General features: G+C 39.2%; 1 protein-coding gene across 1 annotated transcript; it reads right to left on the bottom strand.

Moving 5' to 3' along the window:
- Positions 1 to 5663: 5663 nt before the first annotated feature.
- Positions 5664 to 15221, bottom strand: RIMKLB (ribosomal modification protein rimK like family member B; the record flags this gene model as incomplete). Its single annotated transcript, XM_080914962.1, has 5 exons — positions 5664 to 6130; positions 6913 to 7116; positions 8743 to 8829; positions 9775 to 10005; positions 15047 to 15221. The coding sequence occupies 5 exons, from the start codon at positions 15219 to 15221 to the stop codon at positions 5664 to 5666; spliced, it is 1164 nt and encodes a 387-aa protein (XP_080771088.1).
- Between the last annotated feature and the right edge of the window lie 999 nt (positions 15222 to 16220).

Raw genomic sequence — 16220 nt, 5'->3', positions numbered from 1 at the left:
ACATTTAAAATAGGGTAGCATTTGTATGCCCATATAAGTACTGGGTATTTTTTTTTTTTTTTTTTTTGGTAAGATTTAATATTCAATAAGTCCTTTAGAAAGGACTGACCATGAATGTATTTTCCTTAACTATTTACAAACACAGCAAAATTCAGGGGAGGGAAAAGAATGACAAAATGTGGTTCTAAGAGAGCTGAGAGTTAAACACAGGTTGATGCCGTCCACCTTTAAAAACCTAGTACTCACTGCTAGTCCCATTCTTTGTCACTGGAGTCTACATTTGAAAAGTTTGACATTACATACTGAGGAACTACCCCAGGACTGACTAGCAATAAAGGTTTATTTTCCACCCTCCCAAATGAATGTATGTACAGACTTGCCAACTTAAAACGAGCAAACACACTGACAGAAGCACCGAAAGCTGGTCAACAGCGGCACTGCAATGCCATAGCTTCTAAGTTCTCGTTCCTTCCCCCATCTCAAGCCCCACCCTTTTGACCTCTGCATATGGGATGAGCCTGAGCAGGAGAAGTTGGTGATGCCAGGACTGCGCCATTCCCACGGATGCTCCTAGAGGCCTGCTGTGCTTCTGGGAACTGAGGCGCAGGGATGTCTGTCTGACTGAAACCTAAAACAACAACAGTTCACCCCCCCTCATGTTCCCCAACCCCCAAATAGCAGCCAGGTAAACATACTATATAAGGTCCACCTAGTAAACATACTATATAAGGTCCACCTAGTAACTTTGAGTACAATAAAATCTAAAGCAAGATTCCTTACAAGTCAGTAGTATTTAACAGGGCAGCAGAATAGAGGTTGTTTAAATAAACTCTGCACACCCTATGCTACGCAAACATTGTAACGGTAGTCATTCTCATCCAGAACAAGGGTCTCCTGACTCCTCAGAACACTCCATACATCCCTAAGGGATTCCTGGACAAGTAATTATCAGTTCAACAGATAATTATCTTAAGGTGCTAGAGGATGTCCCTACCTCACGTGTCAACTGAAGCATAGAATATGCCTAATGATAATTTATTGCACACCTCTATTTAGATGTAGAAAGCACCAAGGGTTGTGTGCTTAGGTTTCTTATTCACTAACTAGTGGTTTGCTGAATGCTTACTCTTTGTATAGCACATTAGATAAAATGGTACTGGATAACATCTGTGAGATTCTCTATTATAAAGAGATCACTGTAAAATACAGGGACTAGCTTTTAGAGTGGAAACCTTAGAGAGGACAGGAAGGGAGGAAACAAAGTAGACAGTGAGACTAAAGGGAAGAGATGACTAATGAAAGACTACCAGATCATACAGCTACACTCTATTCTGCCTGGCTGTGCTTCAGAAACATCCCTTTTCAGATTCAAGTCTATATAATGGGTATGCTTTAGAATCTGGCAGTCTTTACTAGTCCCATTTATCCTGTTAGGGCTAGTGCATCAGGCTACAAGGATTACTTCTGTATACATTAACTCTAAAATAACTGCTTCACAAGTTCCTTGCACTTCACTATGGCCAAATAAACACTAAAGAGTATTTAAAAACAATATATATAACCTAAAGCCTAATTTACCTGTACACAACTCTAGTTTTCCATACCTGTCAACTCCTAATTGATGTCTTTAAACTGTGAGCTCACTGTGTATTCGGAAACACCAAGCCCTGAAAAAGCTTAAGCCAGAGTAGCACAATGGAAGAAACAAACAAGCCCACAACAAAACAAAGCCAAAAAGTCACACTCTGAAAACTTAATTAGACATATATGCAAGGAATGGAGAATCTAAATGGCTAAACAAAATCCCCACATCCTGAGTTCATCCCAATCAATTCAAACTTTACCCCAAACTCTTTACAATACTTGCTACCATATTTATGCATTATTTGTAAAACCCAAGTTATGATAAACTTGATGCTTACTTTGAAAGTGTTACAGAAAGAAAACTTTAAAAGTAAGATGTTAGCCTTCTGATAGAAATTAGGAAAAACCAATTACCTGCCAACAGGCTGGGCTGGGCATGGTCCAAGACACTGCACTGAGCACACACTGCGCAGCTGCGTTACTGGGGGAGGGGAAGTTTAGAAGGGCACTGACCCCAAAGCTCTCAAAACGTCTCACTCATCAGCAGGAAGGGGGAAGAAGGAAAGTATTTTCTCTGAGTATTTTTTGTTTGTTTGTATTTGTATATTTTGGCTCCTGAAAAGGCTGGCAAAGAACAGTAACAGTGCAAAATATTAGAATATTTCTTGAAAAACAATTTAAAAAATGTAAACATTTAGGAAATTTTAAGAACCAAATTTTTGTTAACATAGAAATAATACTTTCACTAGAGTTAGACAGCCACCCCAAAAGGCATGGCAGGTACACTGGGATAAAGAAAATAAAATACTGCAGAAACCCCAAAACAAAAGGAAAACATTTCAAATCTAATCTGGAAGACTAGATGATTCCAACAGCAGACTTCTATCCATCACTAAAACATTCCAAGGCGCCTACATTAAGTGAAACTTTTCTTTCTTAAGAAGCAAAAGAAAGCAGTGAACCTGGTTATAAATCCTGCAATATATTACATTAAAAAAAAATCCTAGCACAACAAAAGTAAATTGTAAATAAAAGCCAACACACAGACAGACAAACAGCAGCAGAGGTTACCTGTCTGAGCACCTACATGTTCTTAGGAGGGGACCGTGTCTCACCAGCCAAATAGCCCACAAACCTTCTCAAAAACAGCGACCAGGAGAAAGATACGACACAAGATTTCATTTCACAGTGTCTCTAAGACCCCCCAACCCCAAACTGGGGTTCACTGAATGAAGAGCTTTTCTGTTTCCGCTCTTCTCCTTGAGAAGATGGTTGATAGCCAGAGGCCTTTTCCAATGCTGCCAGTGCTTTCTCTCAAAGTCAGATCCCGCGCTCGATGGAAGCAAGTCTCTTGCTGGGTTTTTTCCTAACGTTCCAAGGTAGTTTCTTATTGATAGCATAGAGAAAGATTTCCAAGTTCATTGGAGAAAAGCCAGCAGAAATGAGCAAAGTATCAAAAAGTAATTTACTCAAATTAGAGTTTAAGTGGCATAGTTCATAATGCATGGATCTGAGTCCAATAACATAAAAACAATATCAGAATCAAAATACAATTAACAATTACAATTTTAACAGTGTTCAAAAATTTACAGTAATTCAGATTTTTGGCACGATTACACAAATTTGATACATTTTCTCACAGTCGTGATGAATACTATACAAAAGTCAACTCTCACTTGTTTTCTTAGTTCTTCCAGAACAATTGGTTTAACTTACTTTGAGAGAATTCAAGATGAGCACCCTTCCTACTTTCAATGTGATGTGAGTGTGATGCCCAGAGGGTGGCTGTCTTCAACACAGTGGCTGCATGACCAGGCGTGAAACTGCTGGGAAAACTTCTTATAGTGTTTGCTTTAGAAAAATGGCTAATTTTCCTGTTTCTTTATTATTCCACCATAAAAAGTGCATTTTCAACAAGTGAAGATGTTCCATTTGTTTTCAAATGCATTAAGTTACATACATGTATATCATAATGTATGTGGCAACCAGATGGTCTTAGGATCTGATTACACAGCTGTTCATTTATTTGTCTCTACCAAATAGTATGTACCCTCCAAATATGATCACTCAGCAAAGTACCAAGTACTTTTATTCTGTTAATAAATCAGAGGTATATAAATATATGACTCCCAATAATCCTGTGCAAATCAGAACGTGCAGATGAAATTAGAGTACCCTAAAGATAAATTAGAAACTTTTTATGTGTCTCTTTTGAGGTGAAATGAGAGTGCACAGATTACAGGTACTATTCTATTTGTCAATAAAACCTTTTACTCCATTTTAATATTATTTAATTCTATGGGGAAAACCAAGTTTTATTACATTCCTTTTTAAAATGGGAGAACTATATATACAGTTAAGCATGATCAAAGCTCTGTTACGCTGGATAATACTGATGTTTTATTATCACCTTGAAGTCTCTAAGTCGTGTCCAAGAAATTATGTTAAGGTCCATCTGAAGAAAATCAGCACTGGAGAAGCAAGAAAAGCTTGGGGAATTATGTTGACCCCTGAAGCATCTCCACTTCTCAAACATCTTCCAGACTCATCACTAGATTGTTTTATTCCTCATCTTAAAATAAAGGCTCATATTATATGCAGTTTGGGGTTTTCATCAATTCAAAAAAGGAACAGTGGTCAGTACTGCAGGCCGAGGTGTAGGGCTATGAGACTCAATACTTAAATCCCCCAAAAAACATCCAGCCCGCCTCCCTCCAGATCTTAAGCATAAAAAAGAAAATGCACAGCCATAGCATTAAATAAAAGCATGTAGCCTTGCTTGAATAAATCATACACCAAACAGTGTACAGAAACAAACAACACACACACACAAAAGCCTAAGAAGCGTCTCCTCCTGTCTTTAGGGGAGGATCACCATACTACTGAGGTCTGAGGCAATTCATCTCTTTTGTTTTAAGTAAAAAACTGTTTCCCATCATGCCATTCTCTAGAATCTATTCTTTCTGTTTGGTGTAAACAAAGAATAAAACATGTACACTTGCATGCGACATATATACTCCTGTCTATGTGTATAACGTGAAAACTGCAAACACAAAAGGTTAGCATTAAGAAATCTTTCCAGCTTTATACTCAATAACTTTAACTTGCCTCCCCAAAATGTCTTTTATATCCTTTAAATGTCTAACTCATCAAGAGAAAAAAGGCAGGGAGACTTTTAAATGTGTATGTTGAGTGGTGTCTTGTAAGTAGCATTTTGTTTACTTTGGCCGTTGTTAAAGATGCAGTCATAGAGTAAGGGTGTTACCAGCATGTATTAAAAACGCAACATTAACAGAGCATATATCCTTCAAAAAAAAGACTAACACTAACAAATACAAGTCAATGCACAAACTTTTAACTAGTGTAACTTTATCTACATTGAGTAAATGTTACTTTGTATACCAGACATTGCAATACTGTTCATTTCCCTTTCATCATGCAAACATGCCAATTTTGTTATTAAAAATCTTTATTGGATTATAGTCACATTACCCTCCCACCCAAATTAAGGGGGAAAAAAAAAACAAAGACAAACATGAAAATAATAAATTCCAGTCAGAGCCCCTTAGAGTTTATAAACAACTATATGCTAAATGCTAGCTGAGAGAAATGGCAGAATTCAGATTACTGTTTAAAACATTTCTGTATTTTAAATGGGTGTTTTCTTTTTACAAATCTTAAAACTCAAGTCATGCTACCAAGTACTTAGATCAAAATCATTCTACATAAAAAACAAAAGCAAGAGACCATGAGGAGAAAAAAACCTTTCATGTTTCTCATGGCCTAAGAGCAGGGTTTTAGTAACTGAAAGGGTTAACATGAGAGCCTGCCATTTCTATGTGTATCTTGTATTCCTTTCTGTGAAATCTGTAGACGAATCAGTTAAGTATTACTACCAGGGGTCTCATCTATTTTTCCTTAATGAATCTTACTACACCTTTATCCCAACCTTCTAAACATTCTCCATGAACAGCATTGCAAGTTGGTTAAAGGGGAAGGGGATGGGGTGCAGGGAGACAGTTTTACAAGGGTTTTTTGTTTGTTTGTTTGTTTGTTTGTTTAACTATTTACCAGTGGAGTCACTCCACCAGGAGTTTGATTTCATTGGCTAGCAGCTGGTTCATGTTGAACAGCCCCCCTGGGAGCTTGGTGAGCAGCTCCCGCTCGGTGGTGCTTTCAGGGTCGCTGTCAACAGAGCTGGAACTTGCGCTCATGTTGTCGACAGCAGCGCTGGCAGGGGGACCGAGCTCCGGCTCACTAGTTTCACTGGCAGTGGACACCACAGAGAGCAGGGACATGCGCCGGGTGAGCCGGCCAGTGGGCAGAAGGGAGGCAGCATAGTCTGCTATGATACCAGCTACATCTAGATTACAAGCCTTATCAAAGGCGATGAAACCTACATTTGCATTGGCCTCGCAGACACAGAAGGAGCCGTCATCTTTCATCAACAGGTCGATGCCACACACATCCATCCCCAGGATGTTAGACACCTGGATAGCTAGCTGCTTCCCCTGTTCACTCAATGAGCACATCATCCCCACACCGCCTGGGAAAGACAAGAGGTAGAGAGTGACTAACTTAGAATTAATACAATTCTAATATCTACCACAGCTAGATCATAATTTTCTAGTCCAAACTGCCTCACATTCATGATCCTTTGCCTCAGCCTCCTGACTTTTGTTTTTAATCTTCCAGAACATAGTTTTTTTTTTTTTTTAAAGTGAAGAAGTCTTAGGAAGACACTAAACTTCCCTTAGGGTCTATCCTGCTTATGATAACATAAACCAAATAGTATCCTTCAGTATCACAAGGGAAGGTTTCCAGAATCTACAATCAGAAAGAAGGTCACAAGCCCTTAATAGTCGACTTATAACCTGCCACACACTTTAAATCAGGAGTGAAATGCCTGATACAATGGAAACAATGAAGTTTTTAAAATGTTATTGCTTAGGAACAGTGACAGCATGTTCAATGCAGGAGCAACCGTTATAGGCTCAACTTTCCAGTTCATAAACTGGCTTACTAGAATACAAATTAACTGCAGGGATGGTGGCCATGGTATTGGAGGATCACTGCCTTTAATCCTACCTAGCACTTGTTGCTTTTGCAGTGATAAAGGGACCAGTGGAATAGAGGCAAGGAAAGCAAGAGAAGCTAGGTATGAGGAATCTGCTATACATACAATGTATAGAAGCATGAAAATCTTGAAAAAAAAACAAGTTATCACAAAATGCAGAGTGAATTCGTGACCAGTGAAACCTACTTACTAACAGTGATGGAAACCATCACTCACTTTTATACCAACAGAAAATGCTGTGTTGTTTTTACCTAGGGAACAGTTGCTTTGCATCCTTCCATCTTTTGAACAACGTAACATGGTGCCTACTACTCGGCCTCCCACAACAATGACTCGTACATCCCTTCCATGAGACTCTTTAATATATTTCTGGAACAAATACGGAGCTTCATGCCGAATAAGATGGCTTAGGTCAGCTAAATGGTGTTTATCTCGTGCCAAGAAAACAGCTTTGCCTAGAATTTAAAAAGAATAAAAATATACAATACATGCAAGTCATGAAACTGGATACACTCTTGGGACCCAATGAACTCCAATGTACATTCATTCTTTGACTAAAGTGATTTGGTTATGATTACGGAGATACTTAGCTCTTTCTTCAGCAGAGCCCCTTTACTATGACTTAAATGTGCATAACTATTACATATTAACAATCTATTACACAGCAATACTGTAGGCAGATTGTTTCTCAATTGTCTGATCTGCCCTGTTGCTGTTTTGCTTTATGCCTGTAGAAGTTCTTTCCCGGGGAAACTCTGCATTCTTCTCTGTTGACTTCTAGCACTAAGTCAGACAGTATGCAGCTTTTTTGTGTATTGAGCGTTCATCGAATAAAAAACAAACTCAGTGGCTTTAGCCATATTATGAATCACATATTTTAGTCAAAGAACTACTTGTCATATCCTTGCCTTTACTACATTTTCTGCTTAGAAGTCAACAGTGCCTACCACAGTAACAGGAGCAGGAATGGCTGCAGCTGTCCTGGAAACAGCCTAGCTTTGGAAAACACTGAGTAAAAGAAAGGTGCAACAAATACAGCAGTGGGAGAATCAAATTCTGTAAAGGAAAGAATGTCCAGCAGTCGGGTAGGCAGAACAGCAATGTGGGATACGCATGAAAAGCTGACACTTCTGCAAACATCTTAAGGTAACAAACCATGGCAGTTTTATCATAGTACAAGTGTTGTCACCGTGCAAGTGTATGAAAAGCCATGTTCTTCAAAAAAGAATGGTATACAATATACCGATAAATATTGGGGGACGACAACCTGACAGTGACCAGAAAAAGGACCCAGTAAAAAACATCATTCTCTAAAGAATGAGTCAAGGAAAACTACAGCTAATAAAGCAGCACTGAGTCAGAGAAATACAACCCATGAAAATATTACTCCAAATATGGATGTCTGGGTCAAGCATTTATCAAAGAAATGGAAAAATGACTAATACAGAACACTGGAACCAAGACTCTACACACTGCTGATAGTGCCTCTGACGTATGTAGTCAGGAGCACTCTGGACTGCTTCAGTGGAACAGTCTGGAAACACAGGAAGACGTGTGTTCATTATGCAGCTCTAGAGATGCTACAGCAGGTCACGCTCACCAGGGTCCAGGTGGCAATGAAGACTACTGGGAACTGGAACAGAGGCCACAGATGTGGTAAATCTGTCCATGTCCTGAGACCTCATGTCATTTTGCATTTAAAGGCGACTGAAAGGTTAGTATAAGGCAGAAATTTTCAACAAAGCCAGCACTTAGGATGCAGTATGATTAATTTACTAAAATGTTTTATCGATTCTGTCTTAGACATTCAAGTTTTCCAACTGGACGGCCTGAGAGGTGGGAGTGTCTAGGTAGCTATTTATTCCTGGAGAGGAATACTTAATTGGGACTTATTTATGCCTGCTAACACCTCTACTATAACCTCTAAATGGAAGCAGCACCTCACCAAATAAATGTTTTGGAAATCTGTAAGTTTGTGGTCTCATATACTTGTTGGATCATATGTCCTGATCCAAAATCCTGCTCACTAATTTGCAAAAGCAATTTCAGCACTAAATACCACATCCACAAGTCTTACGCACCTCTATGACCCCGTGTGTTCTTCACTACCATGGGGAACTCCAGCACTTCTGCTTCATCAATCATTTTAGAAAAGTTCTCATGGCCACCTGGTTTGAGGAAAAAATTAATTAGCTAATAATGAAATATGTTGGGACCAATTTTAAGCACAGCACAAGGGAGGTAGAAGGTTAACAGACTTATAGATAATTTCTGTTTTTCGTGAAGAAATTGTTGAAAACAGCATCTTTGGAGGATTGAGAGATGGCTCAGTAAAGAAAAACTTTTTAAAAGAAAAACCCTGTCTTAAAAAAAGAATGAAAAGAAAATGATACTTCTGTGGAAAGCTGAGTGACATGATACAATGCAATAAGCTAACACCAGAGCCAGCAGCTGGAAGGCTAGAGGGAGGCCTGGTTACAGAATGAGTTCAAGGCCAAAGTTAACCTGGTAATATGCAGGTGCCTCTTGTAATGGACAAGTGATCAAGCACAAGAACCAGGTCTACTGTGGCTGTGATATGATCCCACTTAGTGTTACTGCACATCAGTTTAGTGTTGCTTTAAAGCATATCACCCACCCTTAATAAGGCCATTTTCTTAAATGGTATAAAAATATTCAGCTATGAAAATCCCAAAAAAGTAAAATATATGCAGCTATAAAAAAGCCTGTGAGGTATTTCTGATCTACTACTTGATTTTACAATAAAGTTTTATCTGAACACAGAAATACTCATTTGTTTAAGCACTGTAGCCAGCAACTTTCACATTACAAGAACAGTGCTGATAGTCCCGACAAAGAACTTCTGGTCTGTAAAACTAATGATGCTTAATAACTGGACTTACAGAAAAGTTGTGCTAAACCTTTTACACCTGAACCTGGAGCTAGGCTGGTAGCCAGTGATCTTCCTCCACCCTGCACAGCCTGTGGCTACAGGCTACATGAACACACCCTTTGTTCACAGGAGTGCAGGGTCTCAACTCAGGCTCTCACTCTTCTTACCTGTGAGCCATCTCTCTAGTTCCCCAAAAGATGCACATTACCCGTGAACTCACCGTAAGAAAAGGTATCTGGCAGAGGTACTCCATGGCCAGCTAATTCTTGAAATGTCCAGAATTTATTAACACAGTTCAGGATGGCTTGAGGTCGGTTTATCAGCCGGCACCCCATTTTCTCTAGGTGGCGCAAAACAGTGATGTCGCTATCACTCTGCACCCATGGGGTTGGAACTCTTACTACCACCACCTGCGGGTAGGCAGTGATTAGCTCTCCACTGATCCGCAGACCTGAAACAGAACAGTGAAGCTAACATCACTGGAAGGAGGACTGACAAAGGGACGTGGCAGCTTGATCCTGTGATCCACTCCTGAGACAGACCGGTGGGTCTGAGCTCAGGGCCAGCACTACAGAGTGGGATCCTATCTTTTTCTTTGCAAGTTCTTTACTATTTAAAAAGTGACAATATATTCAGTGTAATCCCAACCCAAATCGCCATCTCATTCACAGAAATAGAAAAAATGAATCTCGGGTTCTTATGAAACCACAAAAATTCCACACAACCAAAGCAAACAAACAAACAAACCCCACTGTAGGAGTGATTACCGTTCCAGATATATTGTCGAGCCATAGTAAAGTAAGAGTATGGTACTAGCAAAAAACAAAAAACAACGCAGATCAATGGAACAAGAAGGAGTACAAATAAACTCAGCCATTTAATTTTATGACACCAAAAGCATTTGCTGAAGAAAATAAAGCATCTCTAATAAATGGTGCTGAAAAAACTGGGTGTCCACATACAGAAGAATGAAAATAGACCCCCATCTATCTCCTCACATAAAAACCAGCCCTAAATGGATCAAAAACCTAAGCCTGAAACCTGAACGTGCTAGAAGAAGCCAAACAGCATCCTACAGGACAGGTGTATAAGGACTATAAGGAGTGCTCCATTTGCCAAAAAATCGAGACCAAGAACTGATGAGTAGGACTTGTCACAACTTGTTCACAACTAAAGAAGCAGTCAAACTTTAAAAAAAGGAAAAAGAAAGAAAACTGCGAAGAAGCCCCAAGAATCTATTTCTGATAAAGAATAACTAAAGCACACAAACAGAACAACAATGGGGAGAACAAAAGACAAACAAAAACCAAGGAACCCATCTGAAGAAAATGGGCCTGGGAACTGCACCTGGTCGGGGAAGCACATGCCTTTAATCACAGCACTCAGAAGGGAGGGGCAGAAGTTCTTGTGAGTTTGTCGCCAGTATGATCTACATAGCAAGTTCCAAGAAGTTAGGGCTACACAGAGAGAGACCCTGTCTCAATAGATCTGCAAAAAATGTTTACTGTCCCTACCAATTAGGAAAATGCAAATCAAAACTGTGATTATTTCTTTTCCCAGTCTGAATGGCAGAGCACAAATCCGCGAGGGGTGAGGGAAACTGCAATACAAAATGGTCCAAGCACTCCTGCACTATGGGAATCAGACAGCTAAACATAAGTCCCACACAACCCACTCCGCTCTGATGCTGCTCAGCTATGTCACCTGTCTCTAGTCACAACACAACAAACAGCCTGAAATCCTTCAACAAGCGGATAAAGAAATTCGGTACATGTATACTGTGGAATGCTGTTGTGCTACAGCCATTTCCAGCACAACTGTCAGCACTGAAAACATACATACAAGTAACATTACATGGGTTGAGCATGTATTTTATGTATTTAGCAATAAGTATGCATATATAAACATACACATATATCCATGTACCAACAATTAATTAAAGGGGGACATGATTTTGAAAGAGCAAGGAAGGGTCTATGCAAGGATTTGGAGGGAGGAAAGGAAAAAAATACAGAATGCAATTTTATTATAATCTCAAAATTAAATAATATTTTGAAATATAAAAAGAAATACTGATATAGAGGAACAATAAAATACCAAAGCTTGTATCACAAAATCAAAAGCACTGTGTTATTAATACTAGATTGGGATACATTCTTCCCAAAGAAAAGCAAAAATTCTACCCTACCTTATTAACTAAATTATGGTGTTCATGCCACTGTGAAACTTTTGCACTGCCATTTAAAGAGAGTAACAGTTACATTCAGAAATGAAAAGTCCAAATATAATGAACTATAAGGGAAAATTTGAAAAGATTTATTTGCACAGATATAAATAGAAAATTTCTGAAAGAATAAATTATCTGTGTCTTACTGTGAAGAGACAATATTACAGCAACTCTAATAAAAGAAAAGGTTTAACTGGGTCTGGGTTAGAATTTCAGATTTACTAGTCCATTATCATCATGATAGAAAACATGGCAGCCTGGCATGGTGCTGGTCTTCGTGACACAGCACAGCATAGCAGAGAACTCCTGGCTCTATAGTTGTTCCTGGAAGGCAGGAGCAAGGGGATCTTGAGCCAGCCTGGTCTACAAAGTAAGTTCCAGGCCAGCCAGAGCTACAGAGAGAGTGTGTCCCAAACATATACATAGCCATACTGAAAACAAAGGGCCAGATATGCTGGAATACCCCTGTAAATCTAGTGCTTTGGTAGAAAGGGAAGGAGGGTCAAAAGGTTCAAGGCTAGTTTCAGTTGCATAATAAGTTTGAAAACAACACTAGTCACCCAGACCCAGCCTCAAAAACAAAACAGAACAGTTTCATGGAATCTTATCTTCCAACATGTGCCCTATACCCCCTTCCAAGTGGAGGCACTGTCTCCTACAGAACAGTAGTAGAGATCTTACTTGCATTGTTCTGGTCTATCAGAGAACTGAAAGAACTGATTACTGTTTCACCTAAGAAGGTTCCCTGGTAGGAAAGTTAAAGGCACTGTTTCTGAAAGCTGCCGGGAAACAGTTACCTGAAGCAAGTTATACAGGAACAGAGCAATAGCCATGACCCTGTGGCTGTGCTGCAGTGAGGAGCTGGGAAATGGAGATACCCAAGCCAGGGAGGAAGTCAAAACACACAAATCTAAGCAGCTCAGTTACCACGCTATCCAATGAGACTTACCTACAGAGTGAGTACCTGCTAATCTTACTAACCGAAATGATATTCAACACCAATAATAACTAGGAGAATGTAAATCAAAGCCATGAGACAGTATTTTATATTCATTAGAATGGCCACTATCAAGTAAGTTGAACTGGGCATGCAAATCAGTGGTATGCATTTATAGATTGCAAAGCCCCAAGTTCATGTCCAGAACCAAAGAAAGAAAGAAAGAAAGAAAGGAAGGAAGGAAGGAAGGAAGGAAGGAAGGAAGGAAGGAAGGAAGGAAGGAAGGAAGAAAGAAAGAAAGAAAGAAAGAAAGAAAGAAAGAAAGAAAGAAAGGAAACAGAAGCTGACACAGATGTTCAATACTGGAACCCTGTGCGCTGCTGATATGAATCCAAGCTGTCTCACACTGTAATCACAGCACTCTCAGAGTCCAATTCAAAGCCAGCCTGCCCTGCACTGAGTATCAGACCAGCCTGGTTCACACTGAGACACTGACCCCTACCAAAAAATAAAACATGCTGGAATAAACCAGACACAAAGGTACAAATACTGTCAGTTTTAACAGCCAACTTGACACAACCTAGAATAACCTGGGAAGAGAGTCTTAATGAGGGCCTGACTGTGGGCATGTCTATGGAAATCTGTCTTAATTACCTTTAACCAGTGTAAGACTCAGATCACCAAGGGCAACACCATTCCCTAAGCAGAATTCCTGAGCATAAAAATCAAGCTGATCAAAGCAAATGAACAGTCATGCATTTCACTCTACTGGTGACTGGCCATCTGAAGTTCCTCCCTTGTCTTATCTACAATGCCAGACTCAACGTTAGGCAGAAATAAACCCATTTCTCACCTGAGTTGTACACTGGGTTTTGCTGGTTTTTTTTTTATTACACCAATAGAAGAGTGAAAAAACAAGAGAAAGCAAACAAGCATTAGAAACAGAGATGTCAAAGAGTGTCAGATTTTAAAACACTATTAAGCTGTACACAGTGGTTCATGCCTCTGATCCCAGCATAAGAGGTCAAGACAGGAGAATCACCTCAACTTTTAGACCAATCACATAAGATCTTCTACAGAACAAGCAGACTGGATAAAATAGACAGAAACAAGCACAACTGGTACATTCAAAAAATAAAGGCCTTTGGTAGAAAGTTCTACACTGCACTTAGCTGGAAAATTAACTTCAGAACTTAATAAACATGACAATCTAAAATGAAAGGTAATTGTCTTTCTTTTTAAAGTAAGATTATTCAAAAACTAAAGGGTGACAACAAAAAATACAATCCATATGTAGCAGATGTTGCATTAACTGAAAATTAAACATAAAAATTTTAAACTATGAATTTTCCTCAATTAATTGTCAGGTGTCATTTCAGAGCAGAAAGCTCACACACACACACACACACAAACAAGGACAGAAACAAATATTAACACCACATAAATTACGTCTAGGAGAGCCACATGTGGTAGAAAAAGGTCAGACATTTGGAGCCAACCTGGTCTACAATATTTCACATTATATATAAAAATCTGTCACAAGTTTGACAAGGGCTGTTTTCATTATCCTTTCTACCCTGACAGGTCAGTTGACACAAGAACTTGACCCAAGTATGTCAATTTTGAAAATAAGAAACCTTGCTATCAAACTGGTGGCTTTGAGATGAAGCAGGGCGCCTGAAGTCAAAACCACAGCCAGTAAAACTGAGATAAGCAGGGAAAATAGAACACTGGCAGCCCAAGGACAGAGCCCCACAGCCCAACTCCATAGTTTGGTTTTTCTCTGTAATTAGTTATATACTGAGGAAAATTTTCCAAAAAAAACAAATACTTAAATAAAAATAATAGAGTGCTGTGAAAGAAGCAGTTTCGTCACCTCCCTACAAGAGGATGGTGTTTTGTACACTATTCAGGGAGGTGAGTTGGTTCAGCAGTGAGGAACACTTGTTGCTCTTGAGGAAAACATGTAAAACACATATACCACCTGTTGAGGCAGATCATAAGATTACCACTTGAGAAGTTATTTAATTAATGAGGCAGATATTCTCTAAAGGAAAATAAAAATCAGACGAAGAATTCCCATTAATTAAAAGATTTTTTAAGAAAGATGTTATTTAAATTTTGTAGATAAATTCTCTGTGTAGCCCTTGAACTCAGAGACCGTCTGCTCTTTCACATGATACAATTGGAACTATTAGAGCTCCTACATCTTCTATAAACAGACCTGCAATGTGAGGGTAGTACTTATGATAAGGCCATTATGACGTCACTTGTCCTCATTATTCCAAAAACAGACTAACTACAAAAGAGCATCTGTGATAGTCTTACCCAGATTTCCTTGCTCGACTGTCAGCACCACCTCGTCCATCACTACAGCCCTAAAGTCCAATTCTTCTTCACAGCATTTGGCCTTCAGAGCCCGTAAGATCTCTTTCTGTGGGTAGTCTTCTCTGATGCGGCGATCTGTCAGGAACCACAGCTTACCAGCCACGGTGCTACACATCTCGGTCTGCCTGTTCTTTCTTTTCTGGGTCAGTTGATGTAAACTTATCTAGAAGGAAAAGAAAATACACATGAGACTGATGAAGTCATCTAGGTTTTCGGATTTCACAAATATTTTGTAGTTTTATGCTAACTAAACATACAAGAGGCATATTTCTAGCTAATCTGACTACTTGGAGGTTAGGCACAGGAGGATTGGGAACTCATACTTGGCTGCATAGAGAATCTAAGGCCAGCCTCAGCAAACCTGTTTCAAACAAATGCTTTCTCCCTTCATACTACCACTAAAAATAAGGACATCTCAGAAAGTAAGATTTCTCCATTTCCCCTGGGGAAGCTAGCAGGCCACATAGCAAATCCTTCAGTACAATTTCCCTGTATTATTATAATATAATTTTGGCCAGGTATATACTTAATCTGATTGCCTATTTCTGTTTTTACTGTTTCACCCTTTCCTTAAAGTTTCAATTCTTGTGGACTGGTTCAACAGTTAAACAGTTCAACAGTTAATCCCAGCACCTACACACTGGCTCACAATCATTCATAACTACAGTTCCATTCAACACCCTCCTATGACTTAGTGTCATGTGTGGGCAACAGGCAAGAACATACTGCCCAAGTGTACATGGCAAAACATTTAATAAACCTAAAAAAATTTTAATGATAATGCAAAATCTAATTCCAAGTTGAGCATGGTGGTGTACATACACCTTTAATCCCATGTCCATTAACTTTTTACTTTTATCTGTAGTTGTATAAATTTCCCGGAGAGCTCCACATAATGCGAGCCAACACCCATGCCCATCACTGCACGCCACTATTCAGGGAAAGCAGTCTTACTCTGTGTTTTGTTTATGTTCCTTATTTAAATGGAACAATTGAAACATTTTACCAGAGTGTGAAAAGTGAGGATGTCTTACCAACAGTGTATCATTTCTCTGAGTTGAAAAAAATGCCTTCCTGAAAAGCAATAGTTTATCACTCACTGTTTGATAATAAA

Source organism: Micromys minutus (genome assembly GCF_963924665.1).
Source record: "Micromys minutus genome assembly, chromosome: 3".
NCBI classification, from domain to species: domain Eukaryota; kingdom Metazoa; phylum Chordata; class Mammalia; order Rodentia; family Muridae; genus Micromys; species Micromys minutus.
This window is presented reverse-complemented; position numbering and strand designations above follow the sequence as displayed.